Source organism: Blastomyces dermatitidis, assembly GCF_000003525.1.
Source record: "Blastomyces dermatitidis ER-3 genomic scaffold supercont1.3, whole genome shotgun sequence".
Classification (NCBI taxonomy): domain Eukaryota; kingdom Fungi; phylum Ascomycota; class Eurotiomycetes; order Onygenales; family Ajellomycetaceae; genus Blastomyces; species Blastomyces dermatitidis.
Genome location: NW_025544776.1, coordinates 3,384,463 through 3,400,520, shown reverse-complemented (window position 1 = coordinate 3,400,520; position 16,058 = coordinate 3,384,463). Strand labels below are relative to the sequence as shown.

General features: G+C 30.9%; 1 protein-coding gene across 1 annotated transcript; it reads left to right on the top strand.

Moving 5' to 3' along the window:
* Nucleotides 1-12,753: 12,753 nt before the first annotated feature.
* On the top strand, nucleotides 12,754-13,173 carry BDCG_16675 (uncharacterized protein; the record flags this gene model as incomplete). The annotated part of the gene is made up of 1 exon (XM_045425877.1): nucleotides 12,754-13,173. The coding sequence occupies one exon, from the start codon at nucleotides 12,754-12,756 to the stop codon at nucleotides 13,171-13,173; it is 420 nt and encodes a 139-aa protein (XP_045280283.1).
* Between the last annotated feature and the right edge of the window lie 2,885 nt (nucleotides 13,174-16,058).

The following is a 16,058-nucleotide window of genomic DNA, read 5'->3' as shown; positions in this document are numbered from 1 at the left end:
AAGAAATACTTAAAGTATTAACTTATTAATTTATAAAGCATCTCAGTTATCTGTTTCAATTGAAGTAAGATTCTCTTCAATCAGTGATTAATCTCTATGATACTTTCAACAGTGACACTGACTGACTTCTTCTTAAGATCAGTCATTCTGAGATGTTTTTTCATCTCAGAGATTTATGCTTTCATCTTCTTTTACAGATGAGTAAGAGAGACCTTTTCAGTCTTGATAAAATCTGTCAATACTTAAAGCTTCAAGACTCTCACTCTGTACTGCTTGAGTATCTAGACTTCTTATCAGAGCTGATACAACATCTTTCTATGAGATAATACTTACAGAGAGACAGAAGTTATTATTATAGATATAATGAAAACAATAAGAGTAAGAGAAGAAACAGATATATAAAATTCTTCTCTTCTTCAGCTGCTTGACACAGTGCAGACAAGTAGTGATACTGATCAGAGACTGCATCAGAGCCTTCTCACAGAAAGAAGATAAAGAAACTATGAGACTCTGCAGACTCAACTCAGCAGTATTCTGAGCAGGGCTTGAGTGTGCTGCAGAAGAGAAACTACAGATTGAGCTTCTCAGAGTCACTGTCTCTGAAATCAAGCTCTTCCTGAGTTCCTTTCTGAATGATCACATAGGGTCATACATCACTGTATTAGCTGAGAGAGAGGGCGGTGTTGCAATAGCGGCAGAGAAAGTGAGGAATAGAATGAACACAGACAGACTGAATGCAGATGCACTGGCCAGCAGAAGAGATAACATCTCACTGCAAGACACAGCAACTACTGCTGCAGTCATGAGAGAAGCAGAAGAAGATGTGACAATGAGAGCAGTGCTTCTGCAGCTCATTGACACTGTCTCTGCCATCAACCTAGCTTTCTTGACAGTCACAGAGGCCGTCACCGCATCACAAAGATGTTTATTCACTAGAAAATATCAGAATAAGCTCTCTACTGTTCTTCAAGAATGATACTCTCATGCACTTACTATTACAGATGAGAAGAGGGAAAGAAAAATGTGTTATGAGAGAAGAGAATCTTTTCAAAAAATCCTGTCACTACTGTTAGCTTTGTTCTCAAAATATATCACTTTTGCAGAGAATTTCATATATGAGACAGAATATGATGAAAGATCTGCAAGTCACTTATTAACTACATTTTCCACATTTCAAATTAATATATAAGAAACTCACTTATCATGCATTTAATTTGAACAAAGATGAAAAAGAAAGACCTACACAGTCAGCAGAAAAACTCATCTATTTCTTTGTATTATACACAGTACATATACTGCTAATTGATTGACAATCATTGCTATATAACAAAGATAATTTCTAATTCAGTAATCTTGAGAACATAGAGACTATGCTTTTAAAGAGAAGAATATTGTCATACTTCTGACTGTGTCAAGACTCTGTTATAGTTCTACACAGCTTATTACTTTCATGTGAATAATTTCATCTCTTTCACAGATCAACTGAACCAGTTTTCAACCACTCTATGACATCATTTAAATATATCATAGAAAGATCTGATTAATGAATATAAGAACCTCACTTCTATATAAGATTAGCAGATTACTCTTTCTTAACAATAAGGTGCTGCTGAGGTATCACTTCAGCTATTCTCACTTATGAAATGAGAGAAGAGTATTCACTCATTATCTATATAAAATAGCTAGATGCTGACTTCTCATCAAAGAAGTCAGTGATTTGTTTTACTTCTAGTGAAATATACATGAGAGTTACTGCGTGTCTCATACAATCTTCTTAGTATACTAAGTATCATATCTGTGATATTCTCACAATAACTCTGTAGCCTACAAGCTCACTATTCAAGCAAGATAGTCAAGCTCACTTATACAGCTTCTCAAACAACTACCTCTATGTGACACCGCCGACTAGCCACCGCTTCGGTTCCGCCACGTTACAACTATCAAAAGAGAAAGAATATGAACTGCATTTGAAGAGAATTTCTACAATTAATATAAAAGACTCTATTCTGATTTATTCAGATGGCTCAAAAAATAAGAACTTAAATAGATTAGACACAGGCATTGCTTATACTGAAGATAATATTAATTTTATCTCAGATTTCTGAAATCTAGGCTGTGAATCTAAAGTCTTTGATGCTGAACTATTTGCAATAGTGAAAGCTTTCAAACTCATAGAAATAAAATCTTATAAAAGAGAAAATAGTTTGAAAGAGACATGAATATTCTCTGATAGTCAAGCTACTTTAAAAAGACTTAGAAATAGTCAGATTTATAATGATTAAATGAATCTTGAACTGATCTTAAACTCTGTTTTAAAAATTCAAAAGAGAAGAACATCAAAGCTGATAATTCATCTGCACTGAGTTCCTGCTCATATAAATATTCATGGCAATGAATTGGCTGATTCAGCTGCAAAAAAGAGTGCAGAATTAAGCAAATCTATTCAAAAAATTGTGTTCTGATCTTTTATAAAGAGAAAAATAAAAGAATCTTGTTTAGATAAGTGAAATGAAAGCTGGCAGAAACAAAAGAAGAGTATACATTATTCAAGATTTAAAACAAAATCTAAGTGAAAATCTTGTTTAATAAAATGTAAAAAGAAAATATTCTCATCTATAATACAGCTGAAACTAGGACATGGCTATTTCAAATCTTATATACAAAGATTTAATGATAGATTTGACTCAATAAAATACTCATTCTGCAATACAAATGAGAATTCTGAGTATATTGTAATGCACTGTGCATTATACAATAGTCTCAGAGCCAGATTGAAAGAGAAGTATGATCTAAATCAATTAAATATGAGATTCTTATTCTCAACTGAGATAGGAATTAAATACTTAATAGACTTTCTATCAGAAACTCAAGCAGCTATAAGAAAATAGCTAAATTCAGAATTATCTGAATATGAAGAGAAGAACATCAATCAGATATAGTCTGCTAAAACAGCTATACACTATCTTTTAATAATTTGTTTTATTACAGTCTCTCTTTACTTTATCTTTTCCTTTCAATTTCTTTCTATCTATCTATTTAATGTGTCTATCTTTAAGACTGTGTTCTTTTTCTCTTTTCCTTTGTCATGATATTGTCAAATGGTTTCAAAGTATCAGAAGATGTTAAAACACTGCAATTTGTAAACAGTTTTTGTATTCTGAGCTGGAATTTTCTGATTTTGCATATCTGAAATTGATGAATGTATAATAGTTAACTTTACAGATATAGGAAAAACTCTGAGAACTAAAAGTTCTCAGGTAGATGTCATAGTCTCTGACTGCATACATCTATAATTGAAGAATAATAATAATAATAAGTTCAAAGTGAGAGATTCAGCATCATTTATGAAATTGTAGAGTGTTATTATCATCAATTGAATATTCTGAGATGTCAGTTCTTACATGTAATTCTGAAGGAAATCAGAATACTTCTTGTTATACTGCTTCAGTAAGTGCTTGAAGAAGTTCATCAGTTTAAGCTGCTGTATGTCATAGCTCATCTAATGTAGATTCAGAAGAAGTTGAGATATCAGTGACAGTTCTAATCAGAGAAGCATATATAGTGCTGTGAGCTGTTTCATCTTAATTAACTAGTATCTTCAGATTCAAGAGCTGATACTCTTAATTCATTCAGTGAGTACCTGTTATATCAGATAATATATTCTGCTCTCATTATAAGAGAATATCTGTCATTGAGTTCTGGCTGTTAGAACAGTAGTGTATTGTATTATTATTATTATTCTTTAATTATAGATGTATGCAGTCAGAGACTATGACATCTATCTGAGAACTTTAGTTCTCAGGGTTTTTTCTATGTCTGTAAAGTTAACTATTGTACATTCATCAATTTCAGATATGCAAAATCAGAAAATTCCAGCCCAGAATACAAAAACTGTTTACAAATTACAGTGTTTTAACATCTTTTGATACTTTGAAACCATTTGATAATATCATGACAAAAGAAAAGAGAGAAAGAACACAGTCTCAAAGATAGACACATTAAATAGATAGATAGAAAGAAATTGAAAGAAAAAGATACAGAAAAAGATAAAGTAAAGAGAGACTATAACAAAACAAATTATTAAAAGAGAGTGTATAGCTGTTTTAACAGACTATATCTGATTAATTTCCTTCTCTTCATATTCAGATAGTTCTGAATTTAGTCATTTTCTTGTAGCTGCTTGAGTTTCTGATAGAAAGTCTATTAAGTATTTAATTCCTGTCTCAGTTGAGAATAAGAATCTCATATTTAATTGATTTAGATCATACTTCTCTTTCAATCTGACTCTGAGACTATTGTATAATGCACAGTGCATTATAATATGCTCAGGATTCTCATTTATATTACAGAATGAGCATTCTATTGAGTCAAATCTATCATCAAATCTTTGTATATAAGATTTGAAATAGCCATGTCCTAGTTTCAGCTGTATTATAGATGAGAATATTTTCTTTTTACATTTAATTAAACAAGATTTCCACTTGGGTTTTGTTTCAAATCTTGAATAATGTATACTCTTCTTTTGTTTCTGCCAGCTTTCATTTCACTTGTCTAAACAAGATTCTTTTATTTTTCTCTTTATAAAAGACCAGAATATAATTTTTTGAATAGATCTGCTTAATTCTGCACTCTTTTTTGCAGCTGAATCAGCCAATTCATTGCTATGAATATTCATATGAGCAGGAACCCAGTGCAGATGAATTCTCAGCTTTGATATTCTTCTCTTTTGAATTTTTAAAACAGAGTTTAAGATCAGTTCAAGATTCATTTGATCATTATGAATCTGACTATTTCTAAGTCTTTTTAAAGCAGCTTGACTATCAGAGAATATTCATGCCTCTTTCAAACAATTTCCTCTTTTATAAGATTTTATTTCAATGAGTTTGAAAGCTTTCACTATTGCAAATAGTTCAGCATCAAAGACTTCACATTCAGAGCCTAGATTCCAGAAATCTGAGATAAAATTAATATTATCTTCAGTAAAAGCAATGCCTGCGCCTAATCTATTCAAGTTCTCATTTTTTGAGTCATCTGAATAAATCAGAATAGAGTCTTTTACATTAATTGTAGAAATTCTCTTCAAATGCTGTTCATATTCTTTCTCTTTTAATAGTTCACTTATTTGTAAGTCTATAAGAGATTCAAGCTTTTTTCTTCAGAGAGATAACTTCTCATGATCAACTTTTTCAACATTTAAAGAAGAGAATTGATTTTTAATCAGAGAGCATAGTCTGTACAGTTGAGAAGACATTTTCTTTGAAGAATTATTTTCATTTCAATTAAGAAATCTATTTCAATTCAGTTCATTTTCAGAGTTAATTGATAGAAATGAAGAAGAGACTCTTTCTCTGATTATATGATTTGAGCTCATCTTTACAACTCTCAGAGTATAGTTTATACAGGTCTTTTCAAATCTAATAGCAGAAGAAGGAATTGAAGCTTCAATTTTCATTGCTTTAATAGGAGATGATTTGAATGCTCTCAGAATTCTTCTCAAGACTCTGTTTTACAGACTTTGAAAGAGTTCAGTGAAATTCCCTTGATTATTTCATCAAACTTGAACTTCATAATCAGCTACTGATGTAATACAGGCTATATATAACTGTCTCATAGCCTGGAAGAATAGACCTCTCTCTGTATTTAATAGTCTGATTATGTTATTCAATAGTCTTTCTGCCTTGATAGTTCTTTGTTGAATGTGATATTTAAAATTCAACTTGGAGTTTAACCATACTCCTAATCATTTAACATTTACACTGGGTTTAATCTCTCTATTTAAAAGAGTTAGAGATAGTTCTTTCTCATTGAATCTAGAAAAGAAATGAATTAACTCAGTTTTATTCATATCAAATTGAATTTGATTGATATCTGCTCTAACAAAGATTTCCTTTGCAGCTTCTTTAATTACTTTCAAATTCTCTTTGATAGTTTTTGAGCTGTAGACTAGACTAATATCATTCACATAACTCAGAGATCACACTATTCTTATATTTCTATTTTTGAATAGATATGCAGTGTATATTGCAAATAAAATGAGCGAGATTGAAGATCTCTGTAGTACTTCTATTTTTATCTCAGTCTTGTCTTGTTTCATTCCATCAAAGAAGAGTTGTATAATTCTTTTAGATATAAAACAGTTAACTCATTTTATTAGAGAAAGTGACAGTTTTAATATCTTCAATGTCTGAATTTACTTTGACTTTGAAACATGATCAAATGCTTCTTTTATATCAATAAAAACTGCAGTTGAGACCAGACTCTCATGCTTTGCTATTTGACTATCATGAACAACTGAGAGAGCAGTGTCAATTGCAGAACACTGTTTTCTATCTCTCATTTATTCACTGAATAAAAGAGAATCATCTATAAAGCTTATAAAAGATAGTCAAGTAGCTATTATCTTTTCTAAAACCTTTTCTAGGCAGTTCAATAGAGATATTACTCTATATGACTTAGGAATTGAAGTTTTTCTATTAGGTTTTGTAAGAATCACTCCAGTGACTTCTCTCCAGCATTCAGAATGATATTCATTTTTCAAGAGATTGAAACAGAGCTCAAAATATTCATTCTTTAAGTAGAAATATGTATTTTGAATAATCAAGTGATTAATTGAATCAGGACCTGCAGCAGTTTTAACAGAACTTGAGAAGATAGCTGACTCTAATTCATCTTGTGTAAGATCAGGTCATTTCCAGTCATTTTCATTAATATAGTTGAGAAGTGATATATTCTCTTTCTCTGAATCTGAATCTGAATTTGATGAGTTCTGAAAGAGAATTCTCATGAAAGCTTGACATTTTTCCTCAAAAGAGTTTGCTGTATATGATTCATTCTGAAACTCATATTCTAGAGCTGGAAGTTTTGCTACACTTCTTGTTTTAGTATAGTTAAAAGCTTTAAAAACTTCCTTCTTTTATGCTTCTTCAAGAAATTTATTTCAGCAGTCTGTTTTAGCTCTTTTAATATCTGAAAAATATTCATTTCTGACAGCTTTGAACTCTTCATCAGATATTACATCATTCTTTCAATCTCTTCTAGCAGTAGCTAATTCTTTTCTTTTAAATGAGATATTCTCATTTCATCAAGGTTTTGAATACTCAGAAGATTTTCTTTTTGAAATATTATCTCTAACACTTGTTAGAATAATAGATGTAATAAGCTTCACTCTATTCTCAAGCATTTCATTTGAGATATCTTGACCAGAATTTCAATATAGCTCATTCTGTCTTTCAGATTTTAACAGTTTTATACTTTCTTCAACTGCTTTTCAATCAGCTTTTTCAAAGTTATACTGATTAGAGAGAAGAGGATTTTCACTCATTTATTTTTCACTCAGTTCAATATCAAATTGAATAATCTCATGATCTGATCCTGATGTCTCATTTGAATTAATAAACCAGTTTACAAGTCTTCTTTTCATTAGATTTTGTGATATGAATGTTAGATCTATAATAGACTTCTGTTTCATGCCTTTTCTAAAGAATGTTTGTTGATCAGACTTATTAACCAAATCTATTGAATGCTCAAAGATTCATTCAATCAGATTATCAGCTCTCACTGCTCTCTTGCATTCTGAATTTCATCAGAGATGTTGTGCATTGAAATCTCCTATAATTATAGAGTTTCTTGATGAAGTTATGTTCAGAAATCCTCTATCAATTGTTCAGATATTGTTATTTTTCTTCAATGACTTTTCATTATAGATATTTATGAGCTGTATAGTATCAAACTCATTTTCTTTATCTATAATATCACCCACCAGAATATCAGGGTCAGACATGATATCAAATCTTAGATTAAATTGATATCTTGATCTCTTTCTTTCATAGATCACTACTCTTGACTTTATCTCAGACTTTTGAGATAAAAAGCAGTAGTAGCTTGAATGAGAAATGACATATTTTTGCTCAGCATCAAAATTCGGCTCCTGAAGTAGTATAAAATCAACTTTTTATTCAAATGCAATTTGAAGACAAGAATAAATACAATTTGAGTTTCTATTCACATTATTTTGAATAAATGTGATTTTTAAAGAGTTTTTAAACTTTTTTTATTGTTTTTATTGTATATTCATACTAAAAGAGAGTAGAGTAGAATCTAATCATTATCATCAGATAGTAGATTATAACTGTTCTGAAAAGTAGAAATCTCAACTGCTTATATTATATCTAGTTTATCATCAGAGTTATTTCTCAATTCTCTAATCTTAACAGAAGTTTGAGAATTCAAATTCTGTTTACATTTCACTGGAGAATTGAAGTTTGAAGACTTAGATAATTGAGAGTTTCTTCTTTTTAAGCTTGTAGTTGTGAGTTTACTGGCTTGACTCTTCTCTTCAGTTCTAGATTGACTTTGAGCTTCATCTTTTCTCCAGTTCTTTTGAGTTCTAGAAGTAAACATACATTCTTTTGAGCTAGATGCATGTTTTTCTTTGCAATTAGAGCACTTAAGCAGAGTATATTGACAAATTTCATCTCTTTTTGAGCATGTTTCACATTTATGCTCACTAGTTTTGTGATCTCTGACACAGAATGCACATTTTGAGTCTCTAAAACATGAGATTGCAAAGTATTCATATCTTTGACAGTTTGAACACTGTGTTTGAGCTTTGAGATTCATTCTTAAGTCTTTGTATTCATGAACTCTCATTTTCAAACCTGCTACTCTTACTTCAGAGATCTTTGACTGTTCAAGTGTTTTTATATATACTAGAACAGAGGCATTTCTCCTGCTTTGTCTGAACTCAATTGAATTTAGTCATACAGGCTTCTTTCTCAGTTGAATGAAGTTGTATTCTTTCAATTCATTTTTGAGAAGTAGCATTCCTTCTTCACAGTCAAAAATTTCAACTGAAATATTATGAAGAATGAATTTATCTCACTTTTCATCTCTTTCAGATAGAATTGTTGTGTTTAGCAAAGATTCTACTGCTGACTTTCAGAGATTCTCATTCTGAATAAGGAATTCAGTACTGAATTCAGACATTGTAGTCTGAATAATGAAGTTTTCAAAGAATGATGACTTAATTGAAGCTATAACTGATTTTTAAACTTCAATATCAGTCATCAACTGAGAAAAGAACTGCTGATTAATTTCATTTCTGATTCTGAAAATGAGATTTAAGTTTAGCTTGTTTCTTTGCAGAATATCCTGATTTGAGACTTTGAGAATAAGTCTTCTATTTCTGAAGATTTGAAAGTTTTTCTCTTTTTACATTTTCTTTTTCACTTTTCTATGAATAGAGGCATGAGCAGTATTCTTCTCAGTTTTCTCAGGATTTTGAGCAGGTTTTGAGACAGCAGGTTTAGAGACAGCAGATTCAGCTACTTGAGCATATATTTTCCTCTAATTCAAAGAAGAAGAAGAAGTAGAAAGAAAGAAAGAAGAAAAGTAAGATAAAGAGTCAGTGATTATTATTATTATTATTATTCTTCAATTATAGATGTATGCAGTCAGAGACTATGACATCTACCTGAGAACTTTAGTTCTCAGGGTTTTTTCTATGTCTGTAAAGTTAACTATTATACATTCATCAATTTCAGATATGCAAAATCAGAAAATTCCAGCCCAGAATACAAAAACTGTTTACAAATTGCAGTGTTTTAACATCTTTTGATACTTTGAAATCATTTGACAATATCATGACAAAAGAAAAGAGAAAAAGAACACAGTCTCAAAGATAGACACATTAAATAAATAGATAGAAAGAAATTGAAAGAAAAAGATAAAGAAAAAGATAAAGTAAAGAGAGACTATAACAAAACAAATTATTAAAAGAGAGTGTATAGCTGTTTTAACAGACTATATCTGATTTATTTCCTCCTCTTCATACTCAGATAATTCTGAATTTAGCCATTTTCTTGTAGCTGCTTGAGTTTCTGATAGAAAGTCTATTAAGTATTTAATTCCTGTCTCAGTTGAGAATAAGAATCTCATATTTAATTGATTTAGATCATACTTCTCTTTCAATCTGGCTCTGAGACTATTGTATAATGCACAGTGCATTACAATATGCTCAGAATTCTCATTTGTATTGCAGAATGAGCATTCTATTGAGTCAAATCTATCATCAAATCTTTGTATATAAGATTTGAAATAGCCATGTCCTAGTTTCAGCTGTATTATAGATGAGAATATTTTCTTTTTACATTTAATTGAACAAGATTTCCACTTGGGTTTTGTTTCAAATCTTGAATAATGTATACTCTTCTTTTGTTTCTGCCAGCTTTCATTCCACTTGTCTAAACAAGATTCTTTTATTTTTCTCTTTATAAAAGACCAGGACACAATTTTTTGAATAGATCTGCTTAATTCTGCACCCTTTTTTGCAGCTGAATCAGCCAATTCATTACCATGAATATTCATGTGAGCAGGAACCCAGTGTAGATGAATTATCAGCTTTGATGTTCTTCTCTTTTGAATTTTCAAAACAGAGTTTAAGATCAGTTCAAGATTCATTTGACCATTATGAATCTGACTATTTCTAAGTCTTTTTAAAGCAGCTTGACTATCAGAGAATATCCATGCCTCTTTCAAACAATTTCCTCTTTTATGAGATTTTATTTCAATGAGTTTGAAAGCTTTCACTATTGCAAATAGTTCAGCATCAAAGACTTCACATTCAGAGCCTAGATTCCAGAAATCTGAGATAAAATTAATATTATCTTCAGTATAAGCAATGCCTGCGCCTAATCTATTCAAGTTCTCATTTTTTGAGCCATCTGAATAAACCAGAATAGAGTCTTTTATATTGATTGTAGAAATTCTCTTCAAATGCTGTTCATATTCTTTCTCTTTTGATAGTTCACTTATTTGTAAGTCTATAAGAGATTCAAGCTTTTCTCTCCAGGGAGATAACTTCTCATGATCAACTTTTTCAACATTTAAAGAAGAAAATTGATTTTTAATCAGAGAGCATAGTCTGTACAGTTGAGAAGGCATTTTCTTTGAAGAATTATTTTCATTCCAATCAAGAAATCTATTCCAATCCAGTTCATTTCCAGAGTTAATTGGTGGAAATGAAGAAGAGACTCTTTCTCTGATTATATGATTTGAGCTCATCTTTACAACTCTCAGAGCATAGTTCATACAGGTCTTTTCAAATCTAATAGCAGGAGGAGGAATTGAAGCTTCAATTTCCATTACTTTAATAGGAGATGATTTGAATGCTCCCAGAATTCTTCTCAAGGCTCTGTTTTGCAGACTTTGAAAGAGTTCAGTGAAATTCCAAGAGTCAGTGATTGTACTAGGAATTTTCAAGGTTTTTTGAACTGTGTTTGAGATTTCAAGTTTGAACTTGATCATCTTCTGTAGTTGTCTAGCCTGAGTATGAAGAATTAACAGAACTTCTTCATTCATCTCACTCAGATACTGCTTTTCAAGAATCTTGCTTACTTTTTCAAGTTTCTGTATTTCAAGAACTTGTTATTTCTCTATTTCTTCTTTCTTTCTTCTCTTCAGAATTTCAATCTCAGAAATAGTATTTGAGAAAGCATCTTTTTCCACATCAACTGAGTGTATTTTTGAACTTATTATTTTCACTCAATGAAAAGTTGATCAGACTGTTTCAATTGAGATATTTCTAAGTCTGTTTTCAATTGAAAAGTTAATCAGACTGTTTCAAAAGAAGAATAAAAGACTTTTATATATAAAATATCTGATTTTTTTTCACACTAGTTCAGTAACTAGATTAGATTTTTGAAGAGAATCTAATAAACTAAAATTGATTTTTAAGATAAATTAATAAAATCTTTATAATCTCTTTCTTGAGATACAGTGAGAAAAAGTATGATATCAATTGATAATAAATCAGATAATATGACAGTTTTTGAGAGAAAAACTGACAAAAAATAAATCAATTTTTTGCAGAGAAATTGATTAAAACTATTCAATTTTATTCTAAATCATTCAATTCTCCTCACACAACAAGTGTGCAACTCAAATCAGTTAATAAAGAGTGTAAAAAAGAATTAAGTATTAATGAAAGCTCTTCAGTCACTGAAAAAGTAATTCTTACTTAAAAGAATATGAAATTATGACAGAAAACAACTCTGTTTTTAATTCTTTGTAAGAATATTGTATAAAACTCAGAGAAAAACACCTTACTTTTTTAAGAGAAGTAAAAAACTATTTCTAAGATCTTTTTTTTGTATTAACTGCTGTAGAAGAATGAGATAGAAACTGCTAAGATATATACTACTGTATACTCTCTATCAAGACTTTCTCTCTTCAGAGTCTTGATATTATAGAGAATATAAGTCTGTTTCTATATAATAATATAAATATTGTTAGCAGGATGTAGAGGAACTGGTTATTTATATCTTAAAATAGAAGACTTTGTCAATGATTATATCAATATAGAGTTAATTCTCAAATTCAATAGAAATCTAGTGTTGCTGTTCTCAATTCCTTGCAGAATCTATTGAATATTAAGATATTAAAACTAGATTTAATATATCTCACTGTGCAGAGATTAAAGACTTAGTCAGATCTTGAGATATACTGATTTTATAGTTGTTGATGTGCTGTTGACTTGTTATTCACTGATTATGTATTGAATGCTGTTGCTGAGGTATCTTTTTGTATCATTCTGCTGGGGATGAGCCAGATTGAGAGGGGTAGTACAGGGGTGAGACTTGGTGTTGAAGTCTAGATACACTGGCAGCGGACTGTGAAGGTTGCACTTCAGAAGAGTCTGTTGATTATGTGCTTGATATTATCACTGAGGTATCTTTTTGTATTTTTCTGCCGGGGATGGGCCAGATTGAGAAGGGCGGTATGAGGGTGAGACTTGGTGTTGGTGTTTTGGAACATCAAAGATGGACAGGGTTTTCGCGGAGGTCGCTCCTCGGATATCTCCACAACTACAGGTCGGGGATCTTCCAAAATCGAGAAGATTGGTGCATATGGCTAGGTCACTTCACCTTACAATTTGTATGGCACTCTGGCCCGGGGTTGTGGTGTGGTAGGGGAGAACGGGGGATAATCCCACACAGGAGCTTCGAACAACGTCCGGTTCACGTTTGGCTGGATAACTCCACCACCACACGGGGTATGCGGTCGGCGATGGGGTCAAAATGCTCGTATGATCGAGGGCTTTTCGATGGATCTATCGGCGGGTTCTTATTCGAAAAATCGAGCGAGTTCGTGGTGGAGCGGTTTTGGTCTGATTAATAGAGCTAGTGACTCTTGAGTAGTGTATTGTAAAATGAAAGCAGCTTAAGAACTCAGATTATCATATCTGTCATTCAGTAAGTTTACAGATAGTTATAAAGTACTTGAGATTCTTATAATCTGTGATTATCTTAAATTCAGAGACACTTCAGAGTTCAGAGTCTCATTCTTCTAGACAGTATATAATTGTAAGAAGTTTCTTATCATAGATCTCATAGTTACATTCAGCAGGACTAAATTTCTTAGACATGAAGATACATGATTATAAAACATCTTTATCATCATATTGTAATATAGCTTCTTCTGTAACATAGTCAGAGAAGTCAGCTTCAATAACTGTTTCATAGTCAGAATTAAATATTATTAACAGAGAAGTATTAATGAACATCTTCTTCATCTGTGTGAATACAGCTTCAGTGTCTGCTGATCACTGAAATACTGAGTTCTTCTTGATAAGTTCTGTAAGTGATCTCACAATATCTGAGAAGTTTTATATAAATCACTGATAGAAGTTAGTAAATCTGATGAAGCTTCATATATCTTTCACAGTATATAAAGCTTCTCATTCAAGAATGACAGAGACTTTCTCAGAATTCATTTGAATTCTCTTATCAGCTTCTATGATAAAACCTAGATATTTGATACTTTTGACTTCAAAGTCATACTTGTTAATATCTATTGATAGTTCTGCTTCTTATAATCATTGTAATACTCTTTGTATGTGTTCTTGATGTTCTTTTCTGAACTCATCAGTGAAGATAAGAATGTTATCAAGATATGCAGATATAAATTCATTAAGGAAATTCTGAAGTGCTCAATTGATATACTTCTGAAATGTACTGAGAGCATTGATCAGTTTAAAGAGTGTAACTATTTACTCAAAGTGATTATAACATGTTCAGAATGCTGTAAGTCATTCATCTTCTTCAGTGATACAGATTTTATGAAATGCAGTGATAATATCTAGTTTTATAAACTATTGAGCTTGTTCAATGTGAGCTAGAGTTTCATTGATAAGAGATAAAGAATAGCAGTTCTTCTTGATTAATCTGTTCAATTCTCAATAGTTCACACAGAATTAGAGTTCTTCATCTGATTTCTTTGCAAAGAGAATAGAAGCTGCAGTGAAAGAGTTGCTAATACATATGAATTTCTTATTTAACAGATCATTGAGTGTCTTCTGAAGAAGAAGAAGTTCATCTCAAGACATGTTATAAAAAGAGCCTTATAATGACTCAGAGTTCTTATCATTCTTCTTTTCTAACTTAATACTGTGATCTACTCCTGAGCCTTATAAGAGAGGTATATTCATAGTGTTGTCTTGTTGAAAGACATCTAGATATTCATAATATTGTTAAGAGAGTTTTGTATAAGAATCTGTTATTATAATGCAGAATAACTTTTCTAGAGCCTTTTTAATATCAGTCAGACTGACAGAATAGATTGACATATGATTTTACTATCAGTGATTCTTTCAGCAACTTCTTTTTCTGAGCATTTCATAGGTGTTGACAGAGATCTATGTCAGATTCATAGTCTTGTGAATGTTATCTTCATGAATTCTATCATTGTTAGAGAATATCAAGCTTCTGTTTCAAGTATTTAACAAGATGCCTTGTTCAGATAGTCACATAAGTTCTAATATAAGATTATAATCAAGATTATTTATTAACTTCATATATATAGACATCTTCATATTGATGTTCTTTCACATCTATGATCAGCTTCATTATATAACAGATATAAATGTCTTTTGAATTATTAAATTCTGCAAGAAGTCGGGGTTTTGATAAGAGAATACACTGAAGATTATAACATTTTACAACTGAAGATTTTATCATTGCATAGTGACATAGATTACTGTCTATCATAGCTTTCATATTATACATGTTATCAATTACAGTAGATATAAGAATCACATTCATTATCATCTTCTCTTTAAATTATTATCATCTGACCTCTTCAAGCTTCTGTTTGTGAATTTGAACAGAAGCTAATCTTTTCTCTGTTTCACTGAGACATTCTCATAGTTATCTTCTGAATCTTTCTCTAATATAATATGATTGATGTGGACAGGCGCTGATTCATTCTTTGAATAAGAAGATGCTGATCTTTCTCTCAAGTATGAAGACACATAGATTAATCAGCAGTTGAAAGCAATGTATTCTGATTAATTACAGTTGATACACACTTCACATTGACATCAATCAGCAACTTCTTCAGAAGTGATCTCAGGAACTCAGAAGCCTGTTTGAACAGTGAAAACTCTTACTTATATATAGATATTTAAATCTATTCAGTTCATAATATCTGCATCATTGTTATTCTTCAGTGCAAGTGTATAAGTGACTGAGATGTAACATCTTCTATCACTATTCTGTATACTCTTAAGCTTGATAAGATAGTCATTCAATGTTCAGAGCTGTGTGCAGAAGCCTTCATAAGTTGAGTCTTTATTTACACTTATAAGAGTCTATAAGAGTTCAAAAGTTAATATCTTCTTAAGCATGCTAATCTTCATTCAATTCTTTCAAGATTGATCACCTGCTTCTAAGATCTTGATATTAAAGTCAGAGATAAATATTATAAGAGAAATGTTTCTCTGTTAAGCACTCTGTAATTAATCTAATGCTTTCTATTACATGACAGTGTCTCAGAACAGAATATCAAGATATTTGATAATATTATCAGATATTCACAACACTGATTCACATGCTTTCATTCATGAATAGAACTTCTGTTTCATGCAATTCTTTAATCATTCATCGATATATTAATCTTAATTAATTAATAAACTGATGAAATCTTCATCTACACTTAGTTTCATAAGTATTTTCATTCTTTATAATGAGTAGAGAGTGAGATCAGAAGTATTAAAATATACA